At 52.4% G+C, this 16,838-nt stretch overlaps 7 protein-coding genes across 7 annotated transcripts; 4 read left to right on the forward strand and 3 right to left on the reverse strand.

The window, feature by feature from the left end:
• Positions 1-650: 650 nt before the first annotated feature.
• C7974DRAFT_384610 (uncharacterized protein) lies at positions 651-3,002 on the reverse strand. The gene is made up of 4 exons (XM_046140860.1): positions 2,597-3,002; positions 1,810-2,532; positions 1,336-1,752; positions 651-1,288 (listed from the first exon to the last, which is right to left on the reverse strand). Exons 1-4 carry the CDS (start codon positions 2,631-2,633, stop codon positions 765-767), a joined length of 1,701 nt encoding a protein of 566 aa, XP_046000965.1. The 5' UTR covers positions 2,634-3,002; the 3' UTR covers positions 651-764.
• Positions 2,981-4,948, forward strand: C7974DRAFT_384612 (aldehyde dehydrogenase domain-containing protein). Its single transcript, XM_046140861.1, has 2 exons — positions 2,981-3,734; positions 3,800-4,948. The coding sequence occupies exons 1-2, from the start codon at positions 3,174-3,176 to the stop codon at positions 4,703-4,705; spliced, it is 1,467 nt and encodes a 488-aa protein (XP_046000966.1). The 5' UTR covers positions 2,981-3,173; the 3' UTR covers positions 4,706-4,948.
• A 41-nt stretch (positions 4,949-4,989) lies between these two features.
• C7974DRAFT_384613 (flavoprotein) lies at positions 4,990-6,104 on the reverse strand. The gene has a single exon (XM_046140862.1). It carries the CDS (start codon positions 5,961-5,963, stop codon positions 5,193-5,195), a length of 771 nt encoding a protein of 256 aa, XP_046000967.1. The 5' UTR covers positions 5,964-6,104; the 3' UTR covers positions 4,990-5,192.
• Positions 6,105-6,323: 219 nt separating this feature from the next.
• Positions 6,324-8,468, forward strand: C7974DRAFT_384614 (putative 3-octaprenyl-4-hydroxybenzoate carboxy-lyase). The gene is made up of 2 exons (XM_046140863.1): positions 6,324-7,687; positions 7,765-8,468. Exons 1-2 carry the CDS (start codon positions 6,551-6,553, stop codon positions 8,311-8,313), a joined length of 1,686 nt encoding a protein of 561 aa, XP_046000968.1. The 5' UTR covers positions 6,324-6,550; the 3' UTR covers positions 8,314-8,468.
• Positions 8,469-9,168: 700 nt separating this feature from the next.
• On the reverse strand, positions 9,169-11,864 carry C7974DRAFT_446273 (cytochrome P450). The gene is made up of 5 exons (XM_046145590.1): positions 11,299-11,864; positions 10,629-10,688; positions 10,328-10,573; positions 9,902-10,261; positions 9,169-9,844 (listed from the first exon to the last, which is right to left on the reverse strand). The coding sequence occupies exons 1-5, from the start codon at positions 11,417-11,419 to the stop codon at positions 9,228-9,230; spliced, it is 1,404 nt and encodes a 467-aa protein (XP_046000969.1). The 5' UTR covers positions 11,420-11,864; the 3' UTR covers positions 9,169-9,227.
• On the forward strand, positions 11,617-12,896 carry C7974DRAFT_93083 (S-adenosyl-L-methionine-dependent methyltransferase). Its single transcript, XM_046147538.1, has 2 exons — positions 11,617-11,826; positions 11,871-12,896. Exons 1-2 carry the CDS (start codon positions 11,747-11,749, stop codon positions 12,673-12,675), a joined length of 885 nt encoding a protein of 294 aa, XP_046000970.1. The 5' UTR covers positions 11,617-11,746; the 3' UTR covers positions 12,676-12,896.
• A 1,901-nt stretch (positions 12,897-14,797) lies between these two features.
• C7974DRAFT_408579 (uncharacterized protein) lies at positions 14,798-16,756 on the forward strand (the record flags this gene model as incomplete). Its single annotated transcript, XM_046143339.1, has 2 exons — positions 14,798-14,904; positions 14,953-16,756. The coding sequence occupies 2 exons, from the start codon at positions 14,798-14,800 to the stop codon at positions 16,754-16,756; spliced, it is 1,911 nt and encodes a 636-aa protein (XP_046000971.1).
• Positions 16,757-16,838: the final 82 nt, after the last annotated feature.

Genomic DNA, 16,838 nt, shown 5'->3' on the forward strand with positions numbered 1-16,838 from the left:
TGGTAGGGTAGGTGGATGGTAGGTTGTGGTGGTGGATTGTAGGGTAGAGACGGTAAGGGGGGCTGTCCTTTTTGTTCTCTTTCTCCCTTCGTGCTCCGGCGTTGCTGCGACACGAGAGTACGATTTATAGAGTGAATATGGTAGGTGTTAGTAATTGCTAACATTTGCTATGGGTAGGGTCATATTAAGTTACTACTTATGGAGAGCTTGATAGCTTGTAAGAATAGTCTGCTTACTTAGACGGTCTAATTACTATATAATGCTTACTGATATGTGCGGACCACCCCCTAGTTTAGTACATTATACGGAAGCTCTGCTATTAGAGAGCGTCCTGCATATAATGTCTTCTAAGGCGAAGGTAATAGGCATCTCCTAGGTATCTCCTAAGTACCTACCTAGTTAGGTATCTATAGACAGGCAAGCCTCTTCTTATCTCTACCTAGCCTAAGGTTAGTAACGTTGCAACTGTTCTGTAACCTCTGTAAGTGGCTGCCTAGGTAGGTACCTGATAGAGCAGTACTGTAGGTATAGAGCAGTCTAGTCTTTGTACCCATTACAGGTACCCTGCACTACCTAGGTACTATTGTATATAGAGTCTAGCCCTCCCCTACATCTTACACACACGCATCCTATAGCTATCCAGCCAATTAGGGTGTGTGGGTACCTGACTCGTGACTGTGACAGTATACTGTACCAAGGTAGGGGGTAGTCAGCATAAGGTATATCGACAAGCACCGGTATAGCTATATTATATAACATTCTATCTAAGTATAATATTCTGCTATAATCTTCTCTGCCGCAATTTCCCCCACAAGGTAGGCCACACTCACCGGATGGCAATTCAGAAGAAACGGCAGCACACTCAGATCCACCACCCGCAGACCCTGCAAGCCTCTGACCCGGAAGTCGCGGCCTACACAAGCCCCCTCATCCTCATCACCCCCCATCCTCACCGTACACGCCGGATGCCACGTGCTAGCCGCCCGCGCCCGCCAGTACGCCAGCACATCCTCGTCCCGCTCGCTCGCAGGCGCGTCAACTGCAACGTCAATACCGGCCGCCATGGACGCATGTCTGACGAACGCCAGTGCCCGCTTCGTGGCTGCGACTGCACACACACGGTCGAACGGGTGAGAGAAGAAGCGCGGGTCGATGCGCGGCGGGGTCGTGGGGGATGCAGATCGCAGGGTGACCTGGCCGCGCGACTGCGGGTTGTGCAGGAAGACGAAGCAGGTTAGGTATTCGTGCTGCGGGGCGGCGAGGGCGGCGGGTGTGCAGGGCGGGATGTCTGCGCGGTCAGCTGCGGGGGTTCAGGAGCAGGGGAGGGGGGCGTACGGCTGCTCAGCTCCCAGATCGGCACGGTGGGTTTCCGCAGGTGTTCTTTCACGGCGGCGTCGAGGCTTGAGAATTCTGGTGTGTGCAGCACTTCGTCGGCCTTGAAGAAGCCCATTGTGAGGCCCTGGAAGAACACACTCAGCGGGCCTGTGCCGTGCTCGCGGAACTCGGCGTGTGCTTGTTTGACAGTGTCCGGGTCTGAGAAATGCTGCGCCCAGGTGAGGCTGGCTGTTTTCTGCTTCCAGCAGAAGGCAGCGCACAGGTGGTCCTGGAGACATTTCCCTACCCCGGGGAGATGGTGTGATGACTCGATGCCGTGTTCTGCGAGCTCTGTTGCGTCGCCGATGCCGGACAGCATGAGGAGCTTGGGGGTCTCGACTGCACCTGCTGAGAGAATGACTTCCTTCGATGCGTGGTCTGTGGCGAGCATCGTGTCAGTGTTTATCGCGTTTGTTCTCTGCACTGAGCACTTACGTTCCTCGCCACCCGCGACCTGAACCCCGACGGCTCTTTTCCCTTCCATTAGAATCTTGACAACCTGTGTCTCCGTCAGAATCACCAAGTTCTCAGGTGCGTCTTCCAGGTATGCCTTCGCAGCCGTGACTCTCAGCCCGTTCTTTGCTGTTGAAGGCACGCTCGCCATCCCCAGTGGATTGCCACTGTTGATGTCGCGACTGAAGCCCAGCCCGGACGCTTCTGCAGCATCTAACTGTGCGACCATCGAGGTCTCCCAAACGCGCGGGAGCGATACAGAAAGCACCCCCTGCGTGCCATACATGCTCGTATCCAGCGGTGTGTAGCCCCTGAACTCTTCCTCGCGCTCTCCATGATATGTCTCTATCTTCTCTTTGCGGATCCGGACCGCATTCTCCCAGCCAAAACTAGCATCATCCATGATCCTCGCCCAGCGATCATAGTCGTCCTTCGGCCCCACGGTGTACGCACACATGTTAATGGCACTGCTTCCCCCCAAGACCTTGCCGCGGCTGTAGTCGATAGACCGATTGTCCAGCCACGTCTGAGCTTCGGTGGTGTGCTTCTCCACACTATTGGGAAACTGCGACGCAGCTGACCACCGTTCGGCTAGTATATTGGCATTGGAGACGTCTCTGGCTATGCCGGCTTCGATTAGGAGAACAGCGGGGTGGGACTTGTGAGACGCGAGACGCGACGCCACGCAGGCGCCCGCCGGACCCGCTGACTGGTGTTAGGAGCTGGTATCGAAAGGCCATCGAAGGCGAACACTGGTGAGTAGACTCACACCCTACGACGATGAAGTCGTAACTCTTGCTCGACATGTCCAGTGCTGAGCCGCCAAGGAACAGCGTGCTCTCGATCTCGGCGTACTGGCCCTGGTGGCTGTCAATAGCCGTTGCTGGATCGCAATATATGATCAAAATGACGAGGTGGTGGAGGAACCAGTAGTTTTCAGTATCTCAAGGCTAGTCCTCTGTAGTCCGAATGAATGGTTGGAAAGGTAAAGGTACGGACCGAGGATATATGAACATCCAATAGTACCAAAGCCTAAAAAAAAGAGGCTCATATGCAATCACTGTTGTGTAATCGCTGTTGTGTAATCGCTGTCCACTAGCGCTAGACGTAAAAGAATTGAGTACGTTAGCCACGATACTGCACTAGCCATCTCCTCGCAGCCAAGCGTGTTGATATGCAGCTTGTCAGATTCTGGCCTGTCAGTTGGGCATGTCGGGCTCTCTGCTTCTTCTGACATCTGTCTACTAAGATAGGTTGTCGCCATGAATTCTATATAACATGTGCGCCGGTTGCTTAATCCAGGTGAAATCAGAACGACATTCACTATCACCCCATCAAACATCGACATGGCTCAGACGGTGCATCCTAACAATATTGAATCCCGTCACTACATCAACGGCGTCTTCTCATGCTCTAGCGATGGGAAGACTTTTCCCCTCAAATCGCCCTATTCTCACAACCATATCGCAGACGTCAGTGAGGCTTCGGTTGATGATACCAATCGTGCCGTAGCTGCTGCCAAGGCCGCATTTCCAGCCTGGTCGAACTTCGATGTTCCTACCCGAGCAGCATTCATGAAGAGAATGGCGAAGCTTATCAGAGAGGCAGAACATGAGCTTGCTCAGCTAGATGCTTTGTCCATGGGTCGGCCAGTGTCGACTTACTTTGATGCGACTTATGCTGCCGCGCAAATGGACCACTACGCCGAAGCCGGTTGGGAAGCACAGGGAATGACCAGTCTTAATACGCCGGGGTATGTGAACATGACCTTCAGGCAACCATTCGGACCTGTTGCAATCATCATCCCTTGGAATATACCGGTAGCAATGTGGGCGTCGAGGGTCGCCCCTGCTCTGGCCGCTGGCTGCACCGTTGTCCTGAAATCGAGCGAGAAAGCGCCGTTGAGTGTAAAGAGCCCTTACCCTATCAGTTTTCCGCTGTCAATGGTAGCACGTACTGACAATTTCTCAAGTCTGCCAAGCTGGCGTCACTAGCTCATCGAGCGGGGTTTCCCCCTGGGGTCATCAATGTCCTGAGTGGCCATGGCACTCCCTGCGGGACAACACTTGCATCGCACATGGACATTCGCGTAATTAACTTCACGGGATCGTCCGTGACGGGCCGAGCAGTTCAGACGGCCGCTACATCATCTAATCTGAAGAAGGTTATTCTCGAGTTAGGGGGCAAATCGCCGACACTAATCTTCGACGACGCCGATGTTGACATAGTCGCGGCTGATACAGCCAGATCCGTACTGTTCAATTCTGGTCAGACCTGCATGGCCGGTACTAGGATCTACGTGCAAGAGTCCATCGCAGAGTCCTTCATGTCAGCATTTGTGGAATTGTTCTCCGCGGCGCAGAAGGGTGATCCGATGCTCGCGAGCACGGAGATGGGCCCGCAGGCAGACCAAATACAGTTCGAGCGCATCAAAGCGTACATCGCTGCTGCGCGATCTGAGACGACCGGCACGCTCCTCACCGGGGGCAGAGCCTCGCACGAAACCGGGGACGGCGGCTACTTCATTGAACCCACCGCCTATTGCCATGTCAGAGAGGACGCTAAGACGCAAAAGGAAGAGATTTTCGGCCCGTTTGTTAACATCAATACATTCAAGACGGAATCAGAAGCCATCGAAAAGGCGAATGCTACAGAATACGGCCTGTACGCTTCCGTGTATACGAAAGACCTCAGCCGCGCGCTTCGCGTGGCAAAAGCGTTTGAGTCCGGGTTTGTGGCAGTCAATTGCACAAGCCCGACAAGCCCTCAAGATATGCCTTTTGGTGGCTACAAATGCTCCGGTCAGGGTCGTGAAGGTCTTGGACATAGCCTTTCAGAGTACCTGGAGTGTAAGAGTGTTGTTATAAAACTAGAGTGAACTGCAACCAATGTATACTAGACTTGCTGTCACTATGGTACAGAGATGGGTAAAAGAACACTGGATTACGGTGTCTTTAACACTGGTGTGTGGTGTCTTCAACACCGCGCCCCAGTGTTTTCCACATAAAAGATAGGTTGTTTTAGGTAAAATACACCGTAAATTTAGGTAACATACCTTAGCGTTAGGTATTACCTAAATTTGCGGTGAATCTTTCCCAATGCAGTATTTTTTGCACGGTATAAAGCCCCTTTTTAGTTTCTTAAAAGCACCGCACGTGTACCTTCGTGTGTTGTACTAACATTAACAGTAAATAAGAAATAATTAACAGGACATCGCCACGAGAACAAACAGGTCACCGCAGATGATCAATGGTAAGGAAACTCCTTGGCGTTTTTCCTACTGAGTTTCAATCTAAATTTAAAGTACCTCACAAACAAGCATACGAATAGGTCAAAGACCTTGTTGTAGCAATGACTACCCTAGCCTAAGGCGTCCGTTTAGCTTGGCCTTTCACTGTCCTGCCTCTTTCGAATCCTTCCCACCTCGGAGCTATATCAGTAAATATGCCCATAGAATCCAGCATTCTCCCCACGCTCTGATCGATGACATCATTCAGACTCTGTGGCTGCGTATAGAAGGCAGGCACAGGTGGGAAGATCACGGCGCCTGCCCGCCGCAATGTGAACATGTTGTCTAGATGAATATCGTTCAGAGGAGTTTCTCGCACGACAAGCACTAGCTTCCGGCCTTCTTTGAGGCTGACATCGGCCGCACGCGCGATCAAGTCTTCGCCTAGCCCACACCGTACTGCCGCAAGAGTTTTCATGCTACAGGGGACAATAATCATTCCGTCGTGCTGGAATGAGCCGGAGGCCGGAGCGGCAGACACGTCGCGGGCATTGTATGATTTGGTGGCGAGTTCAGTGATCTCAGCCGCTCCCAGCGAGGTTTCATACTTGAGAGTCGCGTGGGCCCACTTGGAAATGACAAGGTGGGTTTCGATATTCAGCTCCTTCAAGATCTGGAGTATGCGAATCGCGTAAACGGTCCCAGTAGCGCCTGTGATACCCACAACGACTCTGCGAGGGCGTGCGGGCATGTACGATACGCATGTGTGATCGTGGGGAGGGGAGTCAGTGCCATGAGATGGTGTAGGAAGTAGACAGCGAGTGGAAGATGCGAACCATCGAAGTCGTGCAGAAGGGTAGAAGTTATGAGAGGTTGCCAATCGATAAAGCTTGTGTTGCGTGAGCATGACCGCGGTGTTGTCGGTCGCCACAAAAGTGTCACGGCGGTCTACTTACCTAGTCGGCATCGGGAAACTCCGCACCTCTGCTTGATGATCATCCATCAGCACGCAGCATCTTACAGTGAATAAGTCTCATCTAGAATGTTCAGCCAGTCTAGCTTAGGAAGGTGATAGAAGCACCAGCACTGCTCCCTCGGATGCGGCCCGATCTCAATTTCTAGCGTACGAGGGGAATGCACCAAAGGAGGAGGACATAAGTAACATCGGTCCGAGAGCGACTAATTAGGTCTGTCAATTATTGTGCTAGTCATTAAATACTTCTAGAACCCGCTATGCAGTACTTTGTTGTTCATATAGATCCGTGCTCCCTCCTTGCAGAAGCTTTGCACTTTAGCGTTCTAGATCAAAACGATGAAGTTGTGATGTGTCCGACTCTACTTCGTGCAATCGCATCTAGTAGGTGGGAGACCTGGCCACAGGAGACCTGTAGCATCCCCGCAGAATAGAGCAGTCTGTTTGGTGTGCCATTGGTCCCGTCTTGCCCCCTGATTACCTCGTTATCCATTCTTAAAGGGGTCTCAGCATTGCCGCTGATGAAAGTACTCTTTCTGCAGCGAATATATTTTCCACCATCTACACTAGAATGCTCTCCAAGTAACAAACTCAACACGATGCCCCCATTCTTCTTTCAGGCAAGACTCTGCCAACGCTCGCATACAGCCAGCCGTTTTCAGTGGCGCTCGATCCATACTAGGATTCCTCGTGTTGAAGCAGCACAAACAGATTTCCGTCAATTCATCGAAACGCTACGTCATGATGGTGATTTAGTGGAGATTGACCGCGAGATTAACCCGCATCTAGAGGCTGCTGCTATTGTACGAAGGGTGGCCGAAGTCAAGGGCAAAGCACCCTTGTTCAATAACATAAAGGGCGCTGAGCCTGGGGGGTTGTTTCGCATGTTTGGCAATGCTGCCTCTCTGCGAAGCTCGGCAAAAGATCGATATGGCCGAATCGCACGGACTTTTGGATTGAAATCCACTGCAAGCTGGGAAGAGATTTCGTTGCGACTTGCTAGTGGTGCAAGTGCTCCTGCACAACCGCCCCGGCTGTTACCCACGGGGCCTTGCAAAGCAAATATACTTACAGGCGACATGGTGGATCTGCACAAGTTACCTGCCCCAAAGCTGCATATGGGTGACGGAGGCAAGTATCTTCAAACGTATGGGGTCCACATCCTTCAAACACCGGACGGGCGATGGAGCAATTGGTCTATCTTTCGAGGAATGGTCCATGACAGCAAGCACTTAGTCTGTCTTGTAGGCGGTGGGCAGCACGTCTCTGTCATCAGAAACGAATGGCTTGCACAAGGTCATACAAAGATCCCCTGGGCATTGGCATTCGGTGTACCACCAGCTGCCAACTTTGTCGCTGGACTTCCCCTACCGGAAGGAATTTCGGAAGCTGAATTTACCGGAGCACTGGTCGGACAGCCGCTAGACTTGGTGAAGTGTGAGCTCAGCAATCTACTTGTACCAGCAAGCAGTGAGATAGTCTTTGAGGGGACGATGTCATTGACGGAAATGGGCGACGAGGGTCCATTCGGCGATGCACTCGCCGTGGTGTTTGAAGGAAATAAGCAACAACATCCACTGTTCCATGTGGACATGATTACGTATAGGGATGATCCCATACTGCCTATTTCAGTGCCAGGGTTATCTTGCGATGAATCGGTAAGTGAGATACTCTTATTCACACCACAACTCTGCAGCCAAGAAAGTGTCACTAATGAACGACAACGATATTATAGCATACGACCGCCGCATTAGCCTCTGTTGAGATACTTGCGCTCTGCCGGGAGATTGGGCTACCAGTTCTCTCTGCATGTGTACCGCTTGAAAGCTATGGGACTTGGTGTGCTCTCAAAATCGACACAGATGCTCTCTGCAGTCTCGGTACTACGGCATCAGAGTTCCGTCGTATGAGTGGCAGCCATCTGTTCAACAGCAAGCCATGCATGCTCATTAATCGTCTCATTCTTGTCGGCAAAGACGTTGATGTGTACTCCTTCGAATCACTAACTTGGGCGCTCGCTACGCGCTGTCGTCCTGGTGTAGATGAGGAAATTTTCGAGGATGTTCCAAGCTTCCCGATGACACCGTACATGAGCCATGGCAGAGGCCCGAAAGGCAAGGGAAAACAAGGTGGGAAAGTAATTAATGATTGTGTATTGCAGATGGAGTACGAGCACGGTTCCCGTGCGGCCTTTAGTACAGTAGGATATCGAACAAGCTACCCTGACGAATTGAAGAAGCAAGTGGAGCAGACGTGGGTGGAAATGGGTTTTGACGAGGTCTAAGCACATGTACACCGATACGGGACAGTGATCATTTCAGTACTGTTATTGTAGGACATAATTTCAAAGGCTACCTAGGTACGGCCTGACAATATGTAAAACAATGATTATTGACCAAAGTCGAAGCGGAAAGAAAAAAGTACTAAAAGGCTAGCGTTTGTCTCTCACTGCCAATCCTTGACCATACAGACCCGTTGTGATTGAATCGCGGCCTGTACGCGACCCTGGCTCCAGAGTCTATATCCCAAGGTTGTTTACCGCCTTGCACAAATCAAATAGACGCTTTGCCGTTACTGAAAGGTGATGTAAGAGGGCAGCAAGGTGCGCTCTTCGGCATTGCTGTGCGGCACTTGCGTTGACAAAAAGCGGATGACGTCGTGCCTAAGGCTGGGTTTGGTGATTCGAGATTGTCACAATTACCTCAAAGCTAACAAGCTATGTAAACGCAGTACGGTATGTAAATGGCCAAGAGATAATTTGCTGATAGGGTGAACGACAACCGCCGCAACGTGATACGCCATGCGCCGAAGGGGGAAAACAGAGCTCATGTCGAAAATTTCCGTGCAGCACATATAATGTAGCAAGAAGATACAGATAAAAGCACAGAACAGTAAGCCGTCAATTCGTCCTAAAGTGGTAGCGTCGGTTCGGTGCCACAGGGTGTGCTCGATCAAGCGCCGCTGCCCTGGCCCCAGGCATGATAACAACTGGCTAGTAGGTACTGCCCAGATAGGTTTTACATAACATCCATAGTGTCAGAGCGTAGGGTCAGGGATACAATCTTCGGGCCCACATCTTAGCAAGCACTGCTCACTGGTTTGAGTAGAACCAGTAAGCTTTTATTTTAACTGCTATTTGGACATAGATAACTTGCCTCCACTGGTTCTTGTGTTAAATAACGTTTTTCGAAGATCTGCCTATCTCGTCTCTTCCCTATTCTTTGGTTTGAAGGATATAACCGGTCCTGAGATGTTTGAGCCAAATACATCAACCTGCGGAAACAATTTGTTGTGCTGTGCCTTTGTATTTGACGCTTGCTCTATAGAATTCAGGTCAAAATCCCACAGAAGTCTAGCAATGGGTAGTGATATAGTGGCATATGCTAACTTCTGCGCTGGACATGCCCTGAAACCTCGGAGAAATGCGATCAGTCCTTCTCGAGCGCTGGTCGCAGTAGCATTCTGTTTGATCATCCGCTCCGGTCTGTATCGCTCTGGCTCATCAAAGATTGAGTCGTTGTAGTGCAGGGCGTAGATACAGACTCCGAATTCGGTTCCGGCAGGGAGGCTGATTCCGTCGATGACGCGGGGGGAAGAAGAGGTTCTCCAGAAAACTCCAGGACCCGGAGGTGCCATACGCAGAGCTTCATCAATACAGGCGCGTAGATACGTGCAGCTGTCCAATTTTGGGCCACTGGTTGGCGTTTCCGAGCCAAAAACTGTGCGGATCTCGTGCTGAAGATCTCGTAAGATCTGTGGATTCTGTCGAATATAGAAAAACGCAGCAGCAATCGTCACTGCTACCATATCTCCGCCTAGTACAAACATCAGTCAAACGCGTTTCAGAGAGCATTCGGCAAGGGAATAAATACCGCCTCGCATGAATGAGTAAACGTCAACATCGAGCTCTTCGTTAGTGACATCATCCGGCAGCTCGGCTTTCATCAATTGGTAAATTGAGCTTTTCAGCTTTGCTTTGCCCTGCTTGATACAGTTCTCGCACAGAGTGAGAAACATTTTGCTTTCCTTGAAGAACTGCGGATAGCTTAGAAGCTCTACTCGCATGAATAGTCCGAGGACATGGAACAGAGTAGGCCATGCTAGTTGCAGATACATGTGTCGATTGCCGCGTTCGAGAGAGGCTGTCATCCAGCGATTGGTCGGATCCTGCAGCGTGTTGAAGCTTTCGCCAAACACTGACTGAGAGATGACGTCTAGGGCGTAGTGAAAACCTGAGAACGAATTAGCAGACCGTCAGACTTTGTTTCAGTTCCCATGTGTCAAAAAGTCAAACCCACCAATCTCACTCAGATCTTGCTGCTGCCCATCCCTGAACATATTGACCAAGACCTCTGCGTTTTCATCCACACTCGCGTGATGCAAGTCTAACGCGGATTGTGACGTGGCCGGGCGTAACGTCTTCTTCTTTCGGATTGCCCAAACGGAGTCAACACAGTTGAACAGACTAGGAGTTTCCTGCCGTGTCCAAGGATGTGATGAGTAACCGTCACTTTTACGAATACTGCGATCGGTGGAGTAAATCGCTGATAGTTAGGTAGTAAGCGATTAGTAGATTGACTGGGGGACTGAGACACGCACCATTGGCGGCAGTGAGGCTGTTGAACACTACTCTGTTCGGGGCGCAGCGGTACACTGGTCCTATAAAAGTATCAGCTCACTGTACCCCTTCGCTCAGATAGCCGGGCAACGTAGACAACCGTATTTCTGATGGCATCGCACATGATCTAGATGAAGATCCCCCTTCCAAGCATGGTACAGGAAACGAAGGTTGGTGAACTGCGCCAGAAAAGGTCCAGGAATATCTCTCAAAGGGTGTGAGTAAACCTTAAAAAGATACGTCGCTACTATGAGTGTAAAGACCACGACAATTATCGACGATAGGTCGAGATACTGAATTTGGGGAAACATGAGGGCTGTTCTGAGAAGGCACTGACTGGTACCTGTTGAGTCTTCTGTGAAGCAGCAAATCAGCGCTTATACGTGCACTTGGTAGCTCTCTTTGTATTTGCCGAGGGTCTAACTGCTCGGTATTGATGCCAATCTAGAGGCACTACTTGTCATCTGTGCTCACTGGCCGGTGTTGACGATGATACAATTTCGCGTACTGTGCTAAGCTTCATGCCAACAGGATCAGGTCACAGGTCATGTGATGAGCTGTTGAGCTTTGCTACGTGTAAAATTCATGTATCTAAATTGCCTACGTGACTTTACGAAGTCTTGGTACAGCTCTGGACCGCGGGAGACGGACCGCAGGGAGACAGACCGCAGAAGACGGACCGCAGAAGACGGGCCGTAGGGGAGGAGCTAAAGTCGTGTGGATCGTACTTAAGTTGTTGTGGAACAACAGTGTCGAGTAGTTTGGGTGGCATTGCTCACCGATTCTACACTCTCTTTGGGCAGCACTGGCTGTCAATGATTCACGGCTCTATAATTTAGTTATAGTTACGATTCAGAGTAACATGCTACTTCTATAAAGCGTTAGTGTACACCAGGAAGGGGTTTTACATGATGAAAATGCGATTCGGATAAGTTGCATGTAGAAGCTAGCGATTTACTGAGACTCATGCTACATTTATGCAGTCTACGGCTCTTGGGTTACATAAAATCCACCTACTTCTTTCCGCCTGGCAACTATCCCAACAGTCCTGTTCTCCACAAAACTTGATACACTCGCGCGAGGATTACCGCCTTGCAAGATGAATTCCAACCGGCTGGCTAGGCAATCTGAGCCTACCTTCCACAGCGAATCCTCGTCGAAGTATTTCCTGCCAAACGAGTACGTTCCATCCTCTTTTGTTGACGCGCACTAATAAAGGCCAGTGCTACTGAACGTCATCGGCTCCGCAAGCAGCACGAAGCAATTGTCGCCTTCATGCACGATGAACCTATCCACGCCCCCCTGTCCGCGAAATCAGACCCTACCAAAATCTTTGATCTGGGTTGTGGAGTCAATGCATCTATGACACTTCTCCTGGCCAAAAGGTTTCCAAGTGCAACTGTCTATGGCGTCGATCTTTCCGACATCGATATCGACAACAAGCCCGACAACGTCACATTCATCCAAGGCGACATTCACAAGTTGATCGCCAATGACCCACGGTTGGCGCCAGGATCAGCAGACTACATTTACAGTAGATTTATGGCTGCTGGAGTCAACGACTGGTCGGAGCACGTGAAAAGTATCTCGACTCTGCTAGCTCCAGGTGGATTCCTCGAATTGCACGAGAGCATTCGCGCTACTTGGCGGGACAGCAATGATGTGGAGATATCTCGCGACTGGCAATGGCTCCAGCTCATGCACCCAGGGATGTTTTGGCCGTCGAACGATCCCACAGGCCTGGACTTCTTTCAAAGCCTAGCGCGCAACGCGGGTCTTGAGAATGTCCAGGGTAAGGTGTACAAACTGAGCCCTTCCGACAAGCCTGAGGCGCAGCTCTGGTCTGCTTTTGCTAGAGACCTTTTCCCTACAAGCTGGGTTGCACCCATCCAGCGTCTACTCCCGGGAGAAGAAAACCGAGCAAGGAGAAAAGAATTACAAGATGAGTTGTTCGAAACGCTAAAGCCAAGAGAAGGCGTGTATTTTCCATGCGTTGTCGTTTGGGGTCAGAGAGCGACATCCAGCTAAACTACATCTACATACTGTTTAAGTAGGCAAACTAAACGCTTGACAAAAATCACATCTCATGTGTACGTTTGTTACCCTCCTATGTGCGGGACTCTACGGCGTAGACTGATATCTGTAATATCTCGCCGATTAGGGAAGGGAGTTACTAGATCGGATGTGTTTGGTTTGGTCTGGTGTAGCGAAGCCTCGGCGACTGATGCAGTACAGATACATATCCAAGGGCAATTCGATACCTACAGTCTTCTCAGTGCCAAGGGACTGTGCCCCTCATGTTCTGCTCGTTCGGCATCGGGGCGAGACGTGCCTGGACGTCACGACTCCGATTAGGCGAGGTTTTGCTGGGCGGGATAGGTACTGTGGTAGGTTTGGTAGCCCGTTGCGCCAGATCGCTGGGATCAGCGGCTCGTGAGTGTCCAGGTACTTGTGTTCCCGGAAGTTGGACTTAGGTGTGAGATCTGCGGCGTTGTAGATTGGGACAGTGGCCGTTGAATCCCAGCTGAATACACGGGAACTTGTCTCGCACTACACGCGGCATTCTTTGGTGTGCGCGTGGACGTCGCAGAAACTCGACTGCCGTTCCATATGGCCAGCAGGAGGTGCAGCCGCAGCCACGAGAGGCCTCAAGTTTGTCACCGCCCTGGGCTACCGGGCTGGGTACCAGACTGCGTGAAGCCATGGTCTGCAGGACGACGCCGAGGCGCAGAGTCGCAAAGTCAGAATGCGCTACATTGAAATGGTATGTACATGGCATTTCGAACAAACATGACGGCTGTGGCCAAGACAAGCCACCGTCGAGGCTGGAAGGCGTCGTGATCGACACGTGCCATGGCTTCAGCCTGGTCCATCGCCAGATAAGCGACACCCCGCAAAAGCGGCAGCATCGTCCATCCCCAAAGCATCATCCATTTCCCTGGCTTTCCTGTTCGAGCCCACGCTACCACGATACGGTTCTGAAGCGGCGCGTTTGCAGTGCCATTGTCTAATCCTTCTGGGAGTCTATTAAGGTCGCCACCCGCCGCTCTACCGTCGGCAGGGCACCTCGCTCCAGATACCGACAGGTCGCCAAGAGTTTATACTTACGGAGTTTTCAGCTGAAGATGCTCTGGACCCGACGCGCGATGGCTGCTTCGCTTTGCCATGCCGTGAGCCTTGAGCGAGCGAATGGGATGCGGCCAAGATTCATGATGCTGACAGCCTGATCGGCCTTGCGGGGGTCAACTTAAGCTCGAAGTCTAAGCGTGATCAGCCGGACGGGCCTGCAGCCGAGCATCTCAGAATAGGCCGCCGTACAGGAGCGGAATGCACGTCGGCGAGTGAATTATCTACAGCTGGTATTGTGGTCAGACCATTCGCCTACGCCGAGTCTTCGCTGGTGTTTTGTCACGGCGGTCGATGTCTGGATGGTGAGCGGCTCAACGGTCGTGTGCACACCGGTGCCAGAGAAAAGCGGCGACAAGAAATACCATCTAGCCCTTTGGAATTTCCATGGTCTTCTGGTACCAGACTGTACCGGGCTGGTTCTCCACGTTGCCGGCATTTGTGCTTAGGTCCTGAGCAATCGCGAGGCTGCTTGGCGGCGCTCAGCCGCTCCCGAGTGGATCTCAATCCGGGGACAGACAAGCAGCGCCAAGGTGTCGAGACTAGTCTGTGCGGACACACGCTGGTCTTAAGCCCATGGACGAGAAGCTTGACCGATTGTAGCGAGTCTTCGAGTTGCCGCATCGGGGCCAGCCCTGCCACTACGGGCTCGCTGTCGAAGGACATTGACCTCTTCGGGTGGCTGAAGCCCTGCAAGCCTCGTTAAAATGCTTGGAAGTATTGATGGCGGACGCGGGCGTGAGTCGACGATTTTTGTAAGCAAAGTCTAGCTGTAGGGCTCGCTTGACTTCGCTGGCCTAGTCGATTGAGGTTACTCTACCCGTTGGAATCTGAGCAGCTGGCATCTGGACGTCCTACACGAGGCAGTATGGTCCAGCTAGATCATGAATGGACCTGGTGTAGGCCTCATCGTGGGGACCAGAACGCGGAGAAATGCGAGAAAGAAGCTGCGCAGTGAAGATATAAGAATCCCTTGCGTTCCCTTCTCATGTCTCATCACAGCACTCTCAACACACTCATCAAAATGCCTCGTCTTACACAGCTGGCTTCTCTCTTCTCGCTGGCTTCGGTCGGCTTCGCTCAGAATATCCCCAACATTATCCCCTTCCAGGTCACAGGATCTCTCGATGAGTGAGTCTAAACGCTACCCTTCCCCCGAATTAACTAACATAGCAACAGTTGCAAAGTTGGAGGCACCGAGTACAATTCTGGTGGTACCATCAATGTTAACGAGTTCACGATTACTGTCCCAAAGAACCTGATCGTCCAGTTCCCCGTCGTATATGCTCCCTTCCCGAAGCTGTGCACAGCAGGAGCTGGAGGCTTCGAGACAACCGTCACTGGCAACATCGTCGGTGGTGTTCCCATTGCTGGACAGGTTCAGGTTGCGGCCAGGTTCGGACTTGAGGGCAGCCAGGGATACATCGATTCAATCAACAACGGTGTCATCCAGATTGCTGGTGGACCGAGGGTCAGGATCAACGACCCCGAGGGTGCGTTTGCACCTAAGGTGACATCCCAGCCCTTCTTCATCATGGACACCGAGAACCCATCTGTCTCGTCCTTCTCCGGATTCCCTATGTGCATTCAGCACTCGGGTAACGCAGAGACTTGCAAGGACTCCAATCGCCCGGCTGGACAGTCTAACTTCAACGCTCCTGACCCACTCACCATGGTCCCTTTGAAGGCTGGCGATTTCATCGAGTACGCTGGATTGAGGAACGGAGGCGAGATCTTGGCCCACAGTGTGACTTGCATCAACGTCCAGGTCACCACTCAAGCCTCCGACACCGTCCCCAACTACATTCGCGTCGAGGACATGCTCGTTGGTGTTCAAGATACCGCTGCCAACGTGGAGGTCGCTGATATCCGTGTCATCGGTTTCCTTTCAAGCTGCAGCAATGCCCAAGTCACCATCTCCGCCATCGACGTCGACCCATGCACTGGTGCTGAGACCTACCGCCGCATCGGTAGTGCCACTCCAAGGCAAGAGACGCGTTGCAAGTGGGAGGCCCGTATCGGCACCGTCACACCATACACCCGCGACTATCTCGTCACGACCAACACCCCCGTCACTGAGACCAAGAACGGCATCAAGGCCGGTCAGTTCGTCGTTGCCGTCGGCGAGTGGATCTTCCCCGAGGTCGACGTCCCCGGAACTTTCCCCCCGCCGCTCATCTTCAACGACATCTCCGCCCTCAACCAGGGTGACTTCCTCGACGACCAGCAGTTCGGCCCACTAGACCCATACCCTGGCGCCAACAAGCCCGCAGCCAAAAAGCAGTGCAGCGCCAGCGACATCCCAGCGAACAACCCTACCGACCCTACCAACCCCACTAACCCTACCAACCCTACCAACCCTACCAATCCCGACACACCCACCACAGCCCAGACCCTGCCCATCGCCGCAGCAGCCCAATTCGCCGCCGTCCAGCGCTCCGCCGCGCTCCTCACCCTCTCCGGCTCCAACACCGAGGCCAAGCTGACCGCCGACCAACTCACCTTCAAGTGGACCCAGACCTCGCCGGCCTCGCCCGCAATCTCTCTCACCAACCCCACCTCCGCCACCGCCTCCTTCACAGCGCCCAAAGTCACCACCGAAACAACCTTCAACTTCACCCTCACCGTGGCGCTGAAATCCAACGCCACCGCGCTCAGCACCGTCACCGTGCCCGTCAAGATCTCGCCCACGGCCGCCGACGTCGTCGTCGTCGACCAGTACACGTGGGAGAGCCGTAAGTCCGGCACCATCAGCGTGGCGTGCAGCTCCAACGTGCGCAACGGCGATAACAAGAAGATGACGCTCGTCGTCAACGGGAACCAGAACATTAACATGCTGGTCAGTGGCGGCCCGGGCAGGTGGGCGTACACGGGTACGCTGAACAGGCCGACAAGGCTGCAGTGTGTGTCTGATCTCAATGGCAAGAGCGCGGAGCGCGCGGGGACTGCGACGACAAGGCGCAGGAGGAGGGGTGCGTTGTAGATGGTTTAAAAAAAGGAAAGGGGGGGGGGGGGGTTGTATATATTGCTGAGGTGGCGGGGAACTGTCCTTACTAGATTACGAT

The sequence above is a fragment of the Boeremia exigua genome, assembly GCF_020726555.1.
Source record: "Boeremia exigua strain MPI-SDFR-AT-0100 chromosome Unknown C7974scaffold_2, whole genome shotgun sequence".
NCBI classification, from domain to species: Eukaryota; Fungi; Ascomycota; class Dothideomycetes; order Pleosporales; family Didymellaceae; genus Boeremia; species Boeremia exigua.

Bases quoted from the DNA above. Each gene is read 5' to 3' on its own strand.
- C7974DRAFT_384610 (XM_046140860.1), bottom strand. From the start codon at position 2,633: ATGTCGAGCAAGAGTTACGACTTCATCGTCGTAGGGT. The intron at 2,533-2,596 runs GTGAGTCTACTC...AACACCAGTCAG, and splicing joins CGACTTCATCGTCGTAGGGT to CGGGTCCGGCGGGCGCCTGC. The intron at 1,289-1,335 runs GTACGCCCCCCT...CTGACCGCGCAG, and splicing joins GATCTGGGAGCTGAGCAGCC to ACATCCCGCCCTGCACACCC.
- C7974DRAFT_384612 (XM_046140861.1), top strand. From the start codon at position 3,174: ATGGCTCAGACGGTGCATCCTAACAATATTGAATCCCGTCACTACATC. The intron at 3,735-3,799 runs GTAAAGAGCCCT...CAATTTCTCAAG, and splicing joins GCGAGAAAGCGCCGTTGAGT to TCTGCCAAGCTGGCGTCACT.
- C7974DRAFT_384613 (XM_046140862.1), bottom strand. From the start codon at position 5,963: ATGCTCACGCAACACAAGCTTTATCGATTGGCAACCTCTCATAACTTC.
- C7974DRAFT_384614 (XM_046140863.1), top strand. From the start codon at position 6,551: ATGAAAGTACTCTTTCTGCAGCGAATATATTTTCCACCATCTACACTA. The intron at 7,688-7,764 runs GTAAGTGAGATA...ACGATATTATAG, and splicing joins GGTTATCTTGCGATGAATCG to CATACGACCGCCGCATTAGC.
- C7974DRAFT_446273 (XM_046145590.1), bottom strand. From the start codon at position 11,419: ATGCCACCCAAACTACTCGACACTGTTGTTCCACAACAACTTAAGTAC. The intron at 10,574-10,628 runs GTGCGTGTCTCA...CCTAACTATCAG, and splicing joins CAGCCTCACTGCCGCCAATG to CGATTTACTCCACCGATCGC. The intron at 10,262-10,327 runs GTGGGTTTGACT...ATTCGTTCTCAG, and splicing joins GCAAGATCTGAGTGAGATTG to GTTTTCACTACGCCCTAGAC.
- C7974DRAFT_93083 (XM_046147538.1), top strand. From the start codon at position 11,747: ATGAATTCCAACCGGCTGGCTAGGCAATCTGAGCCTACCTTCCACAGC. The intron at 11,827-11,870 runs GTACGTTCCATC...AATAAAGGCCAG, and splicing joins AAGTATTTCCTGCCAAACGA to TGCTACTGAACGTCATCGGC.